This window comes from Crinia signifera, chromosome 9 (genome assembly GCF_055691185.1).
Source record: "Crinia signifera chromosome 9, ASM5569118v1, whole genome shotgun sequence".
Taxonomy (NCBI): domain Eukaryota; kingdom Metazoa; phylum Chordata; class Amphibia; order Anura; family Myobatrachidae; genus Crinia; species Crinia signifera.
The window spans coordinates 2,115,161-2,131,997 of NC_139225.1; the positions used below are offsets into that span (position 1 = coordinate 2,115,161).

The 16,837-nt window shown below is 49.3% G+C and overlaps 1 protein-coding gene across 5 annotated transcripts in view; it reads right to left on the reverse strand.

Annotated features, from left to right (window-relative positions):
* The window catches only part of ABL1 (ABL proto-oncogene 1, non-receptor tyrosine kinase), a 176,869-nt gene that overhangs the window by 34,762 nt on the left and 125,270 nt on the right, over positions 1-16,837 (reverse strand). For 2 of the 5 annotated variants that reach the window (XM_083160872.1, XM_083160875.1), the window contains 2 exons: positions 4,772-4,945; positions 3,109-3,404 (listed from right to left, as the gene is read on the reverse strand). In XM_083160872.1, the coding sequence (XP_083016998.1) occupies positions 3,109-3,404; positions 4,772-4,945 (470 nt within the window). Of the gene's footprint in view, positions 1-3,108; positions 3,405-4,771; positions 4,946-15,847; positions 16,350-16,837 lie in introns of those variants that run through there. The other 3 variants (XM_083160874.1, XM_083160873.1, XM_083160876.1) reach the window with 3 other exon arrangements.

Consider the following 16,837-nt stretch of genomic DNA (forward strand, 5'->3'; position numbering starts at 1 on the left):
TCGGGTAGTGATGTCAGCCCTTTATTTGTTTATTTACGACAGATTGCAAAACGTTTTATGGAGAAGTGGGAGGTCGCGGTAAGCAGATCTGATGCGCGCTGGATTAATTGCACGGTTTGCCAGAGGGGAAGCAGTTGCTGTGAACAGCCGAGACTGAGCGCTGCTCTGCCAGGTCGCATCCAATAATTCAGCAACGGCAGCCACAACTGGCTTTATAAATCCACCAGGATTAGCGCCATGTCGCTGGTTTTCCTATAGTCTTTGCCAAAAGCACTGCAGCCCAAATACCTGCATACTGCACATACTTAGCCTCGCCTGTGCCAAAGGAGACTAACGAATCTAGACCCACAGGCTGAGTGTGACATGTAGCAAAGACAAACACTCTTCTTACTTCCACCAGAGCCAGGCTGCACGGAACACACTGTCCCCTAAGTAGGCTGAACACGGTTCCCCAGAGCTAGTAACTTATGCATAGAATCCCAGGCATGTGGCCGGAGATCTCACAATGAATAAGAAGTATGAATGGTGTTCCAGGCACGCTGTCCTCAGGCTAATCCCTTCCTCTGGAGCCTGTCTGTTCCTCCAATTGTACAATCCTTGCCTTATAAACAATGCCTTGCACTCACATTATTCCTCCAAGGAAAACAAGTCTGAGTTAAAGGTCCCGGCACATAAATATCACAGATATAATACCTAGTATGTCCCAGATGCATTAGCATATATACTGTATATGCATAGAAATATGTGTAACTCTCCGGAACTGCAGACAGTAATCACAGAGAAAATGGCATGGCGGCCATTTCCCTGGTGATTTGTGCATGTGCAGTAGAGATGTCCCGGGGAGTAAGACACGGACGCCATGATCCAGGAGACTAGTGCATGTGTAATAGACTTCAGCCCAAACCAGAGTCTACAGCTCTGCAGTTGTTATGCTGTGTACACACGGTCCGATTTCCTTTCCGATGTTGACGATATAGTCAACATCGGATCGGCATCGGATGCAGATCGCAAGGGTTTTAACCCTTGCGATCCCGATGCGCGTTCACGTATCGGAAGCCAGAAAGTCTTGGCTGCCTTGTCTATGTAGTGCAGATATGCACTATATAGTCAAGATAGGATGCAAATCGGATGTGCCTTAAGATCCTATCCACGATCCTATCTGATCAGATACATCTAACGTGTGTACACACCATTAGAGAGGAGGGGGCCTACATGAAGTCCGCACACATCCCACCTCTCTAAATCTGCCCCTGTCCAGATGCCGTGAATATAATATAATATATATATATATATATATATATATATATATATATATATATATATATATATATATAGAGAGAGAGAGAGAGAGAGAGAGAGAGAGAGAGAGAGAGAGAGAGAGAGAGAGAGAGAGAGAGAGAGAGAGAGAGAGAGAGAGAGAGAGAGAGAGAGAGAGAGAGAGAGAGAGATAATAGACTGAAGGACAGACAGATATATGTTGTGTTATTTCCTTACTACTCCTCTCTCTGTTTTACCTAGCAACATATACAGCATTAATGGAAATATAGAAATTGGACAGATGTCACTCGCTGTGATAAATTTGCTGCTGACTATATGTAAAGTGGGATTGGGGGTTTGAGCCATGCTTTGATTTGTAGTTCCACAAATTGCCAGTCATTACGTTTACGTGTCTCAATTCAGCAGCATATTGTAGATGTTTGAGGATTGACACATGTGGAGCGCAGTGTGCCGGCGGGGCTTCGATGCACTCACCCCCCTGTTGGGAGTACCAACCGCCGGGATTTAAACGTTGCAATCCTGACTGTCGGACCCCCATACTACGCATCGCTGAGTGACCAAATCATTTCTCTGACAATGTTATTTCTTATTGATTGTCGTAATCACATGAAAAGAGCCCAAATTTCATGTGAATCTCCCTAGTGTATGGCCAGCTGTATACACACTGTTGACCTTTCAACCACGTCCACCTATTACATGTCATGTGTATAGGTTGGATCTATTGACTGTGTAATACCCGTTTCACATTGCACCTAATTACCGGGTTCATGCCGGTAACTGGTGCGATGTGAAAGGGGCTACCAGGTCCCGGTAGAAACACTACAATAGGAACCGGTAAAATAGAAGGGTTCTTACCGGTTTGTTGCCGTATTACTTTGCAGTGTGAACGAGTTAATCAGGTCGAGCGACCCGTTTCCCGTTCACACCAATGGAGGAGGCAGTGCTTGGAGCAGCGCTGCCTCCTCCGCCGCGGCCCCGGATTACGTCAGCGAACCAGCAATATTGCCGAGTCGCTGAAGTAATCTGAGCAGACCCAAATGCAGGGTCGCACCGGGACTGAACCGTTTCAAAGCCCCGTTGCGACCCTGCATTTTGCGGTCTGATAAGGGTATAACTAGACATTGTCTATCCACTGTCCAGAGCCCGTGTTATCTAGGCAGAGAATATTGGGCCTGATCAATGTTGTGTGAATTCGATTATCCAACGACTGTGCATGTGTATGGATTGTAGTGCACATGTTCAACACCAAACAGCGCCCAAAAACCCAGTGAATGCTCCCAAAGTTTGATTGACAGGAAGCCAGCCACCTGCCTTTTTTGGGGGCGTGTCAGGTAGTTTAAGTGAGAGTGTGTGACATCAGCTCTGGCCCCGAACAGCCCGTCTCTGTTGCAGCGTTACGGGTCAGCGTTACGGGTCAGCGTTACGGGCCAGCGTTACGGGCCAGCGTTACGGGCCAGCGTTACGCACTCATACACAGACTGGGAAAATGATTCGATAGTGATTAATTTGCAAATTGATTTGCAGATCGGTGACCCATGTGATCAAATGTACAAATTGACTCCCAAAAAAACACGAAAACCCCACGTTGACCTTTTTTTGCGTATACCTAGACACTGGTGACCCTATGATCCAAACCCGTCACTTTCTAGAACGCTAAAGAGAAATAATAGACAGACTCTATATGGTTGCCAACAACAACACCGCCACTTGTCTATTTCAGAACCTCCACTAAGGTTATCCCAAGATGCAAGCATCGCATGGGTACAGAACACTGCAATAACAACAGGTTATTAGAGCACAGACACATTGGAGCGTTGTACGGTTCCTCACCTTCCCATCAGAAGCCGTGTTGATGCGGTAGTGGTAAACCCTGCCCTCGTATCTTAGGGATATGGACCTCTGCCCCGGGCTGCTCTCGCTCTCCCTCACCAGGAAGCTGCCATTGATTCCGCTGCTTAGCAGGTACTCCGCCGCATTGCGAGACACCGGTCCGTGGTACCAGGAATGTTTCTCCGGGCTATTGACTGGGGTGATGTAATTACTGGGCACCCAGCCTTGTCCGTTCTTGGTCTGGGCCTCGCACCACTCTCCGTTGTGATTGTATCCCAACACCCGGAGCTTCTCGCCTTTCAAAAGAGAGACAGGTTGTGTTCAGCAGACATTAGCACCGCATTAATATAATGCAATCAGGGAACATTGCATCCAGAACAACATGTCAGATAGAACGTCACAAGGGTGTGCGCTTATATACAATGGTGACTATCGGTCCCATCCGCACTACGGTCAGGAGACAGAATCGCCGCAATGCTGCAGCTTCCTACATGGCGGATCGGCTCAATGGATTACTGCGTTATATAATCCAAGGATCCCTATGCTGATGTTTTCAGGGGCAGATTTTAGGTGAGGGAGGAAGCCACCCCGTTCTCTTCCCTGGCACACACACACTGGAAGTAAAACCCAGTATTGGAACCTCCGATTCCGCTGGCTTACTCAGCAGCTCTGAGAACTTGTTTCCACATCAATATAAACCACAGCTCAGTCGGTGCCTGGGGAATTTACAATGACAGGGCGTGTATTTACCAGGCCATAGCAAAGCTGCACAGAATGTTACCATGTAAATGTACACACGTGTCCTTATACACCAGGACAGGACAAAGCTATGTCCATGGCTTACACATCTCTGCAGCACGTACAAATGCTAAGTGTATGAGGACACATCTGTACTCTGATCTGCCCTGGTCCTACAGGCCCCCATATATCAGCAATCACTGGGCCTTTTGCAGATGATGGTGTACAATAATATGCAATTATGGGGTTCACAGATCGCAGAGTCCGACCAAAAATCAACATTGTGAATTCCACAGAGCAATTGGGGCTATAGATTGCTGACAGTTAATCCCCATACACACAGAAAAGGCTTTCTGAGCGATATTGTGGATGATATTGCCTAGTGTGTACGCGCCCTGTTAACGATGTTGGGGCTTTACCAGAAACATGAGGAGCCTTGGAAGATTTGGATTTACGGAAACATCTGCAAATCATGGACATATCTGTAATGTATGGGTGCAGATAGTTCAATTGTGGAATCTTTCCAATGGTAGGGGTCATGGGGCCAATATACCCACCGTGTATAGGGGCAATTCTCCGATCTCCTGCATGTCGCAACAGGGGATTGGGGATATTAAAAAAAATCCAGATTCCTTGATCTCGGCGGGAATCGCGGAATCTGGATTTTTTTTTTTATTTAAATATTCCTGATCCTTTGATGGAATGCCGATTATTGCTGCCGGCCGATTGGCCCATCTGATAGGACAGCGGATCAGGGGAACAGAGGATCACCCCCCACTAGTCACAGTATCTTTGCAGTGCTTTGCCGTAACAAAACATAAATGGTACTTTCCACTAAGACACAGGCTGATCCGGTGTATACACCAAGAGCAGATTACAGATGGGACTGCGCACAATGATATCGGGATGTCAGATCGGCACTTACCTTTAGTGATGCTGAGGGTATTGTCCCCACTGGCCACAAAGTCATACAGTGCAACAAACAGGTTGGGGTCATTTTCACTTGGTCCAGATAGAAGGTTCTCCTTGGAATTCCAACGAGCAGCTTCACTGAGACCTTGAGGCTCAAAGTCTGACACAATTGGCTTTTGCAAGGCTTCTGGTGAGCAAGTCCATGGAGGAGATCAGGGGAGGGGGAAAAAAAGTGGAAAATAGGTTTAACTTCAATATAAAATGACTAATGTCACATTTCTTTGCTTTAGGATTCAACACACACATATTTAAAATAAAACACCTCCATGAACCAAATCCTAATTGTGGCAATAAGTTACAGGTAACATGCTTTAATAGGTGCTCAGGTAGAGTCAGGGCTCCCCTCTGCTCACCTACATCCAGGTCCCAGCATTTTTTAAGGGGGAAGTGTAGTAAACACTGTGGTGTGCACAGCACAGTATTTCAGGGGACCTGCCTGCATGTACACAGGTATAAGTGATGGCAGGACTACATGTTACAGGGGCAGAGACCTGATGTGATGAGAAGCAACGCGGTAAGCAGGAAGCCGCAGACATAGATAAATAGTCCCGGATTATATCAGGAGAGGAGTGATATGTGACACGGGTGCATGTGACGGAGCAGTGAAATCATGTGAGGAGGGGAATGGAGACAGTAGTCACAGACCAAGAGTTATATACTGAAAGGAGCAGGGTCCCCAGCAGCACAGATTATATCAGGAGAGGAGTGATATGTGAGGGAGGACAGGGCTGCATGTGACGGAGCAGTGAAATCATGTGAGGAGGGGAATGGAGACAGTAGTGAGCCACAGACCAAGAGTTATATACTGAAAGGAGCAGGGTCCCAGCAGCACAGACTTGGAGACAGAAAACACGTTTATTTATCCAACTAGATAAATAGAGTGGTAACTTGGGTATATACAACTGCAGTCCAAAGGAAAACATATAGGACAGTGGTTCCCAAACTTTCTTGACCAGGGCACCCTACAATGTTAGCATTTGTTCAAGGCACCCCTAGTCCTATGGATAAATAAAAAGATAAATTAAATAGTGCTGAACTGTGATGGGGAACACAGCTATGGTTCTAATTGTCTATATATTTTATGACTGGCTGCCACCAGCACTGGATTTGCCTATCACTTTGACCATTAATAATTTCCTTTGGTCCTGGACCTTCTACCAGAGGCACCCTTGCAAACACCCCAAGGCCCCCCACGGTGCCCAGGCACACAGTTTGGGAACCACTGATATAGGACATTCATTTAGATCCTACTAATTGTACTGTAATGGAGAGAATCATAGAAAAATTAATGTGCCGCTACCACACGTACTAAAAGCTTTATTTACAGTGTTCCCTCTAGCACCCTGCATCAAACAACTGCAGCACCCTGCATCAAACAACTGCAGCACCCTGCATCAAACAACTGCAGCACCCCGCCTCAAACCCGTGCAGCACCCCGCCTCAAACCCGTGCAGCACCCCGCCTCAAACCCGTGCAGCACCCCGCCTCAAACCCGTGCAGCACCCCGCCTCAAACCCGTGCAGCACACCGCCTCAAACCCGTGCAGCACCCGCCTCAAACCCGTGCAGCACCCCGCCTCAAACCCATGCAGCACCCCGCATCAAACCCGTGCAGCACCCCGCATCAAACCCGTGCAACACCCAGCATCAAACAACTGTAGCACCCTGCATCAAACCAGTGCAGCACCCTGCATCAAACCAGTGCAGTTCCTCTTTCCTGCCTGGGGTGTCACGCTCTGCTGTGATACTTCTAGTACAGTATGGTCTGTATTTCAGCACTGATATGATAGAAACACCACACCCCAGGCAGGGAAGAGGAACTGCATGACTTTTGAAAAATGGAGGGTGCTACAATGAACACAATGCAATGTGCAATATAATGCAGACTGAGCAATAATATTTATATAGTGCAACAGTTCCAATGTCCACTGAAGTAAGCAGCCACTAGCTGTGTACATACAGTGCGGTTCTGGCTAACTGCACTTTAGATTTACTTAAGATTTAAGGCCCATACACACTGGGCGACTGAGCTGAAAGCATCTCAGTTTTGTCTTTTGAGCTTCTTTCAGCTCCAAAGCCGCCCTCGGTGAGCGCTCGCATCATCGCCGGTGGCTGCTGTTCATCTGAATTTTGCCAGCAGACAGAACTGCTATCGAACGCCGATCAAATTGACAAAAATTGCTGGGCAGGGGAAATCGCTCCGTGTGTATGGACCTCTATATCCTCTTGCTATTTGTCCCTAGGCCAAATACATTCTACATGTGAGATAGTCCAGACAGACTTGCCTGCACAGTATATTGCTCTCTGCGATACTAACTTTATATTAGTTGGGGTCTACACACGTAGTGATATGCGGCCATTTTCTCAGCGATTTTAGTTAATGTAACTACATCGCTCAGAAAATGCCCCTTCACTGCTGTGTATCTAGGGGCCATAGCAATACAGATGCGCGGTCCCGCGCTTCGGTATCTCCCACTGATTAATAACCCACACACAGGCTATTTATCGGCCGGGGCACCGGAGAGCACGACATCGCTCAGCACACATCGCTGTGCAGTGCTGAATGAACAGAGCGCTTTGAGCGGTCTAGCAATGCTCAGAACGCTCTCCTACATACAGTGCTACGTGTGTAGGGTCCATAGGAGGCAGATTCCATAGCTTTAGGCTCCTGTAGCCACCATGGTAGTGACAGCTGCATTCTGGCACACCAAATGAGCGGCTTCTCCTATGCTGAGTGTGCCACAGTTAATGCACTTGTGCCAAGCCCCGAAAGAAGTTGGGCTCGTTTTGCCGAGAGCGGGCGTGAATTGTCAAGCTCACGGCCGTTTCTCGCTGTCACGCCCCCGTTTCAGCACTCGGCAGGCAGGACATTGAATCCCGCCTGTTGAGATGCAGTCAAGTGGGCCGAGAACGGGACCGGGTCACCACTGTCGGGCCGGCTCAACAGTCGTGACCCGTGATTGAATACCACCCTAAATGTATTTTGAGGTTTTTGTGTACACCAACTAAAAAGAAGAATACTGCAATCTGTAAAGGGATAATGATAACATGGTCATCACAGATTGTGATTCGCTGAGGTATTCACAGTTTGCCGATTTATAACCATTATAACCATATAAGAAAAATGCCCAATTGACGTGTTGCTGCTGATATGCGAAGCACAAAACGATTTCAGAGAAAGACAAAGCCTTGCTCTTACTGTAATATCTAGAAAAGTTTTGGGGGAACAAAAATCTTCAAAAATGCCTCACACCTCAATCCTGATTAACAGCTAAACAAAAACATCATTGTACTTTGCAGGAGAGCACAATATGTATGTCACATTTATTACAGTGAGAGGAGAACGCCAGGCTGCATTACAGAGGGTGTTGTAATGTGTAACGTTTCCCCAAAGCCGATTCATAGCTGAATTCTCCCCATCACTGGGAATGTCATCGCATTAGGAAGGTGCTAGAGTCCTTGCTGTGACGGCTGTGAAATGGTGCTTAGCGCCATCGTCAGCTGCTCAGTCAAAGCTGTTGTTGTTCTTGAATGTATGAGAATTCTGTTCTGCGTAAAACGATCCCCAACACCTCCCCTGCCGCGACTTGCTGCTACACCGAGATCATATGAATTGCTGCAGGACTCACAATGCGTGCCCAGATGCCAATTTTCCACTAAAGAAGGGCACATGTGGGGGGGCCGCCAGTCATGCGTTCACAGCCAGGATGTGGCTGGAGAGATCACCCACTCATGGCTGATTCAACAGGAAGAGTGGAAATCCAGCGTTACCTCCGCTCTCCCCCTGGAACACCCATTCTACAATTCCACAGAACTTTCTCATTTTATGCCGATGACAACACAAGTGAATAAAAGAATAATAATGTAACAACTAGCAGTAAAAGTATAAGAGAACAGAACAGGCTGTTGTGTGTCAGGTGAGGTGGAGGACAAGGGCCAATTAGCGCTGTGGATTCGGTGGTGTCCCCACTGCGTAGCCGGGGAATAAATTGTAACCTTGTGGAACCACACGCATTCGCCATTCCACATACTTCAATCATACAGTCATACAAGTAGCAATCTGACCTGCTGCGAGGGGGAGGGGGGCTATAAACTGTACAAAACCTGTCTGGGTTACACAGAGAACGATAAAGGACTTGTCCTCAGGATTAGCAGGTCAGAAGCCTAACCCACACGGTGGTGGCTAATGCGGATTATGTGACCGGGTGAAGACACTGATGGATGTGACAAACGTATGCCTGCAAGTCAACAGCCCTGGTCACGGAAAGGACCCTCAGAATCCAGTGACTTCACCAAGGCCATCAATGTTCAGGACAATGTAAGCTAGGAGCGGGCACACTAATTCAGGAGTTAAGCCCGTCGTCTATACACTTCCCTGGTGATTACAGTTTGCGGCTAACCCTCGAACACGGGCCGCAAATATTAAATGCTACATGGGCCCCCATGCCTCTTACCTCAGCTGCTTGTGAACTTAGGGCCCCTCTAGTACATTTGCTGATTAGGTTTATAATCCTTGGGAATCTGTTCTAAAGGCTCAGCATTATAGCCCTCTGGAGGGCCACACTGTGTCCCTGTAATGAGTGCCATACCAATAGCCACGCAAAGGGATGTACAGACAGCCTTGACCCGGGATTAAATACGCCTCCAGTCTTACAATGTTTTATACTGTAAAGCTGGGTACACACTACAAGATATATTGTATGACTCGTCATGCCCACGCAGATTGGAATGACATCATACGCAGATTGGAATGACATATTATACGCAGTGCATAGTGTGTATGATTGTGTGTGCTTGGCAGTCGTTCATCACACAGATACTGTTTTACAGACACCAGTAAGTGTGCCCGGAGGATGCTGCCTCCTCCTGGGGGTTTGATCTGTGTGCGGGTGTGCTGATGTGGCCCTCTGTGTGGTGGCCGTAATTGCTGTCATTGATGCAGCTGGCTGTCTCTTGGCCCTGTGCAGCGAGTGATGGGGAGCGGGTTATGGAGACAGAACTCGCTGCTGTGGCCAAGTCTGTGGCCCTGGGTTTGCAGCCACTTGCTGTGTAGATGGATATGCAGCCCAGCTGTGATGTTTCCTGTCACTCCATTTGCATAGTTCATGCTGATTGGCTGATTATGATAAACTCATTGTGCTCGCCCCCACACGGGATAGGGCAATGGGGAACATAACCTACTGGGAGAACTGCAGAAGAATTTGTCCGACCGAGATCAGCGCGTTCAGACAGACAGATGCCCTTCAGGGACTTTGCTATATACTATGGAAGGATTATTGGAGTAGCCACACACACATTACCCACCAGTTCTGATTCTGCAAACCCTCCATGTAATCTGCCCCCCACCCCCTCGGTATAAGCTCATTTTGGCACGGCCTTACTTCTCTTCTGTCATATTTCAGTGTATGTGATTTGTGGCATGCTTCCGTGCATTAAACCTCAGCGCCCAGGGGCTCAGTATGATTTACCTACAGTCCAGATCCCGACCACCATTGGCTGATGGACAAAATGGCGACAGGTCAATAAGTATACATGATTTTCTATATTTTTGCTGCACCCGGCACACTCATTTATTCCCTTTCCCTCCACATCCACAGGGATGGTAAAGTTTGAACAAGTCTGTTTCAAAGAAAAAAATCATGAAAAACTCATGTCGGCATTTTGTCCAGGTCGGCATAATGAATGTCGTTTTTTGAACATCTGTCGAAGGTGGTCCGTCGGGATTTTGACTGCAGGTAAATTGCTTCCTGCAGCTTGTTCACATCAGTTCATTTATAAAGCGCAGAGAGACGTGGGTCACAGATACTTCCATGTACACTTCTATAGGAGTTTGACTAGAGCAGGGTGAGGATGGACACAAACAGTAACTATGGGTCCAACATTTAAGATAACGCACACAACTCGGATTATATACCCTTAACTCACTGGTTGCTAGGAAACCGGGCTGCGTTCTCATTTAGTTCACGCCCATAAAAGGTCTGGCTTTAAACTTTATTGGCTGGAACGTACTTGTAAGTAGCCGCACATGATTATTATAACTTATTTATAAAGCTTCCACCATATTGTGCATTGTATTACAGAAGATACCGTCCTATTGGAGCTTACAGTATTCATATAGATAACTGGAGTATATATGCACCAGGGCGTATGGGAGAAAAGCGAAGCATCTGGAAACACTCAAGTGTTGTGAGAACATATAAACGCCACACAGAATACCACACACAAACACACGTCGGGCAACAAAACCAAGATGTCCGGTCATGTGGTATCTGCAGAAATACTTGTCCTGTCTAATAACCAGACTGCAGGATTTTCTACTATATCCACGTGGTCAGCGGGCAGCAATGAGAACCCAACGGGCAATAACATACCCGGATCTGGCACAGATACTTATAGTGCCGGAAAGGCCAAACTATAGCTGTCCAGCTGTTGTGAAACTACAAGTCCCATCATGCCTTGCCACAGTTTTCCTATTAGGGAACGCTAAAACTACAACAAGTCATACTGGGAAGTGTAGTTTGTCAACAGCTGGAGGGCCACAGGTTGGTCATGCCTGCTATAGTGGCTTTGTGCTTCTTATAATATGCATGGTGGGTTCTAAAGGCCTTTAGCATGTACTGTAGATAGAAGTGGGATGAGACATACTCAGTCCCTCAGTGTCACTCTGCACCCTTACCACAACTAAACTACAGGAGGAACAACGCCTTCCCATACCAAGTAAGGTAACAGATGACGGTACAACGCTCACACACACACGCTTATGTAACTACACTCTGAATAACAGTACGCGTTGCAAAAATATCAATATTTTCAGCATCTGGGAATATCTTCACATAAACCAAAAGATCTCAAAGTCAAACAAAAATATTACAAAGGAAGAACGTAACTGAACTTTCCAAAGACACAGAAGTGGATTTCTGTGCAATAAGCCTCCTGTGAGATCGTTCGCAGCGATGTTACGATAAATAACCATTTATTTGACACATGCTAAAAACCAATATTTTTTCCTTTATAAGGCAAAATTCCTGCATACTGTATATACCTTCTTGCTGTTACCAAGTGCTGTGTAGTATGCTGGAGCTGTTACCAAGTGCTGTGTAGTATGCTGGAGCTGTTACCAAGTGCTGTGTAGTATGCTGGAGCTGTTACCAAGTGCTGTGTAGTACGCTGGAGCTGTTACCAAGTGCTGTGTAGTACGCTGGAGCTGTTACCAAGTGCTGTGTAGTACGCTGGAGCTGTTACCAAGTGCTGTGTAGTACGCTGGAGCGGTTACCAAGTGCTGTGTAGTACGCTGGAGCTGTTACCAAGTGATGTGTAGTATGCTGGAGCTGTTACCAAGTGCTGTGTAGTACGCTGGAGCTGTTACCAAGTGCTGTGTAGTACGCTGGAGCTGTTACCAAGTGCTGTGTAGTACGCTGGAGCTGTTACCAAGTGCTGTGTAGTACGCTGGAGCTGTTACCAAGTGCTGTGTAGTATGCTGGAGCTGTTACCAAGTGCTGTGTAGTATGCTGGAGCTGTTACCAAGTGCTGTGTAGTATGCTGGAGCTGTTACCAAGTGCTGTGTAGTATGCTGGAGCTGTTACCAAGTGCTGTGTAGTATGCTGGAGCTGTATAGCACCGTGCTGTGTAGTATGCTGGAGCTGTATAGCACCGTGCTGTGTAGTATGCTGGAGCTGTATAGCACCGTGCTGTGTAGTATGCTGGAGCTGTATAGCACTGTGCTGTGTAGTATGCTGGAGCTGTATAGCACTGTGCTGTGTATTATGCTGGAGCCGTATAGCACCATGCTGTGTAGTATGCTGGAGCTGTATAGCACTGTGCTGTGTAGTATGCTGGAGCTGTATAGCACCGTGCTGTGTAGTATGCTGGAGCTGTATAGCACCGTGCTGTGTAGTATGCTGGAGCTGTATAGCACCGTGCTGTGTAGTATGCTGGAGCTGTATAGCACCGTGCTGTGTAGTATGCTGGAGCTGTATAGCACCGTGCTGTGTAGTATGCTGGAGCTGTATAGCACCGTGCTGTGTAGTATGCTGGAGCTGTATAGCACCGTGCTGTGTAGTATGCTGGAGCTGTATAGCACCGTGCTGTGTAATATGCTGGAGCCGTATAGCACTGTGCTGTGTAATATGCTGGAGCCGTATAGCACTGTGCTGTGTAGTATGCTGGAGCCGTATAGCACAGTGCTGTGTAGTATGCTGGAGCCGTATAGCACCGTGCTGTGTAGTATGCTGGAGCCGTATAGCACCGTGCTGTGTAGTATGCTGGAGCTGTATAGCACAGTGCTGTGTAGTATGCTGGAGCTGTATAGCACCGTGCTGTGTAGTATGCTGGAGCTGTATAGCACCGTGCTGTGTAGTATGCTGGAGCTGTATAGCACCGTGCTGTGTAGTATGCTGGAGCTGTATAGCACCGTGCTGTGTAGTATGCTGGAGCTGTATAGCACTGTGCTGTGTAATATGCTGGAGCTGTATAGCACTGTGCTGTGTAGTATGCTGGAGCCGTATAGCACAGTGCTGTGTAGTATGCTGGAGCCGTATAGCACTGTGCTGTGTATTATGCTGGAGCCGTATAGCACTGTGCTGTGTAATATGCTGGAGCCGTATAGCACAGTGCTGTGTAGTATGCTGGAGCCGTATAGCACTGTGCTGTGTAGTATGCTGGAGCCGTATAGCACAGTGCTGTGTAGTATGCTGGAGCCGTATAGCACTGTGCTGTGTATTATGCTGGAGCCGTATAGCACTGTGCTGTGTAGTATGCTGGAGCCGTATAGCACTGTGCTGTGTATTATGCTGGAGCCGTATAGCACTGTGCTGTGTAGTATGCTGGAGCCGTATAGCACAGTGCTGTGTAGTATGCTGGAGCCGTATAGCACCGTGCTGTGTAGTATGCTGGAGCCGTATAGCACCGTGCTGTGTAGTATGCTGGAGCTGTATAGCACAGTGCTGTGTAGTATGCTGGAGCTGTATAGCACTGTGCTGTGTATTATGCTGGAGCCATATAGGCGCCATAAGAGTTTCTAAGCACCATAAAAGGGTAATATACTGCCAACAACATAAAACATACGTAGAGACAGGATATAAATGCACAGAAATATTATATACCAAAAATGAATATTTAACATGATGATGTAGAGAAGACACGAAGTAGGAGGGTCATAGGAGCTTACAATCTATTAGTACAGTGGTTCTCATGCTCTCCAGGTCACCGAGCAGGAGCACAGGTGGATCTATTACTCACTAACACATCCGCATGTCACTTGTGATTCTGTGAGGAGATCTGGAAAACATGCCCTGTTTGGTGGCCTGAGGCCTGAGTATGAGAACTTTATCATGTGTTCCAAGTGTGTTGGGAGCCGTCGCACTGGGGCGCTGCGAGCCGTCGCACTGGTGCGCTGCGAGCCGACGCACTGGGGGCGCTGCGAGCCGACGCACTGGGGGCGCTGCGAGCCGACGCACTGGGGGCGCTGCGAGCCGACGCACTGGGGGCGCTGCGAGCCGACGCACTGGGGGCGCTGCGAGCCGACGCACTGGGGGCGCTGCGAGCCGACGCATTGGGGGCGCTGCGAGCCGACGCACTGGGGCGCTGCGAGCCGACGCACTGGGGGCGCTGCGAGCCGACGCACTGGGGCGCTGCGAGCCGTCGCACTGGGGCGCTGCGAGCCGTCGCACTGGGGCGCTGCGAGCCGTCGCACTGGGGCGCTGCGAGCCGACGCACTGGGGGCGCTGCGAGCCGACGCACTGGGGCGCTGTGAGCCGACGCACTGGGGGCGCTGCGAGCCGTCGCACTGGGGGCGCTGCGAGCCGTCGCACTGGGGCGCTGCGAGCCGTCGCACTGGGGCGCTGCGAGCCGTCGCACTGGGGCGCTGCGAGCCGACGCACTGGGGGCGCTGCGAGCCGACGCACTGGGGGCGCTGCGAGCCGACGCACTGGGGGCGCTGCGAGCCGACGCACTGGGGGCGCTGCGAGCCGACGCACTGGTGCGCTGCGAGCCGACGCACTGGTGCGCTGCGAGCCGTCGCACTGGGGCGCTGCGAGCCGACGCACTGGGGGCGCTGCGAGCCGACGCACTGGGGGCGCTGCGAGCCGTCGCAGTGGTGCGCTGCGAGCCGTCGCGCTGGTGCGCTGCGAGCCGTCGCGCTGGTGCGCTGCGAGCCGTCGCGCTGCGAGCCGTCGCGCTGGTGCGCTGCGAGCCGTCGCGCTGGTGCGCTGCGAGCCGACGCGCTGGTGCGCTGCGAGCCGACGCGCTGGTGCGCTGCGAGCCGTCGCGCTGGTGCGCTGCGATCCGACGCCCTGGGGCACTGGTGTGTTACACTGCGGCTGATGCAAGAGGTCACCTTGTAGTTCCTACAGCTAACTATCACCTGAGAAGGCTACGGCAGCGTATCCTGACCCTAAGAGCTTACACCGATGTGATCCCAGAAGAAAATGTATAGGACATGACATTTGCACCACTTCCTACAGCTGCAGCAACTGGTGGCGTTCGGCAAAAGGGGTTAAAGAAAAATGGAGATTTGCTGGAATAAATCTCTGGCCAGATACCTTTAAGGCAGAAGTTGCTGAAGACTTTACCATGTAAGGTGAGGTCAGCACAGGACGCGGGATGCATTTACACAGTGCTAGAAAGCCACATAGAGCAATCTCGCAGCAAGGAACCAACGTCCACATCTAAGAGCGCAGAAAGGTCACCTATGTTACATGCAAACCCCAATCCGTCCATTTTATATTCTAGAGACCAAATAAATGTAAAATAAATTTCTGCTAAATTACATCAAGGAAGGGCCTTTGTACATTTCAGCTAATATAGGGTTAAACATCAATTACTTTTCCAAAAACAACACTTCCTCACCCTGTTCCCCCTTATTATTGTTTTGCCAGTGGTCACCAGAGAGGAAGAGGGGGGGGGGGGCTGCACTCGCCTAATCTGTGCTGAGGCCTAGGAAAAGGGGATTACAGTTTGGAATACTCCAGCTGGAAGGAGCTCGCCCCCTGGGCCTCCCCCCACCTCCCATCACTGACACCCCCTTATCTCACCTTCTAGATAGCAGCTGGAGGATGAGGAGAGTCCCTTCTTGGATTTGCAACCCACCAATTTTAAACAGATTTCCAACATTTTCATCTGTTGCATACAAGACTTGTTGGATCTTTTCCTCCTCCTGGAGCCGCCGATTATTTTCCCTCCCTCCAACATACGAGAAGTGCTGCGCGGGACAGGCCGCTGGGCCTTAAGTCGAATCCAAGTCTTCTGGACGCAGATGGCTCTGCCCACTCCCCGTTCCTTTGATGCAGAACAGCTCAGGCTCCAAGGAGGCTCCGAACTTCATGGATCCAAGCAGAAAAGGAGAGGCTCACGTCCCTAGGAAGAAGGGCAGGGTTCACATGGATCCTTCAGGGTCAATTCCCCCCCTTCCATCCTGACAATATAAGTGAAGTTCTTGCTGGGCGATTGGGCTCCTTCTCGCAGTCCTGTGCTAGGCAGGCAGAGCTGCTTACGTGAGACTGCCACAAAGGGCCCCCTTCATCCTCTGGCTGCCTCTACTGATGACAGAGGTCTGGGAACGCCTACCACAAAGCACTGCTGTTAACCCTTGTCTGGCAGCTGTGCAATCAGGACCCTGTTCTACACACTTTACTTTTAGAAGTACAAGAGCAGAAAGAAAGTGTTGGGAATGTGTGATTGTGTGCAACGCAGTCACAGAGATAAAGCCACCCGATGCCCTGCGCTGGGACAGCTGCAAGTCACACAAACTTCTCAGCATAATCCCAGTGCACCTAGATGGTGTCCCCCTGCCCATCCCTCTCCTTACACCCATAAAAGGCTGCAAGCTGCACACAGGTAAAACCGGTCTCGCAAACCGGTGTGGAACTACAAGTCCCAGCACAGTATCCCATCCTTTTACACACGCCTATCTAGGAAGGAGGGCAATCTCCAGCTGGCAGTGCTTTCTGGGGCTTGTAGTTTAATAGTAGTCGGAACGCTTTCACTGACTGGGGCTGCTTACTAACAAATGTCTGCTCTTCTTT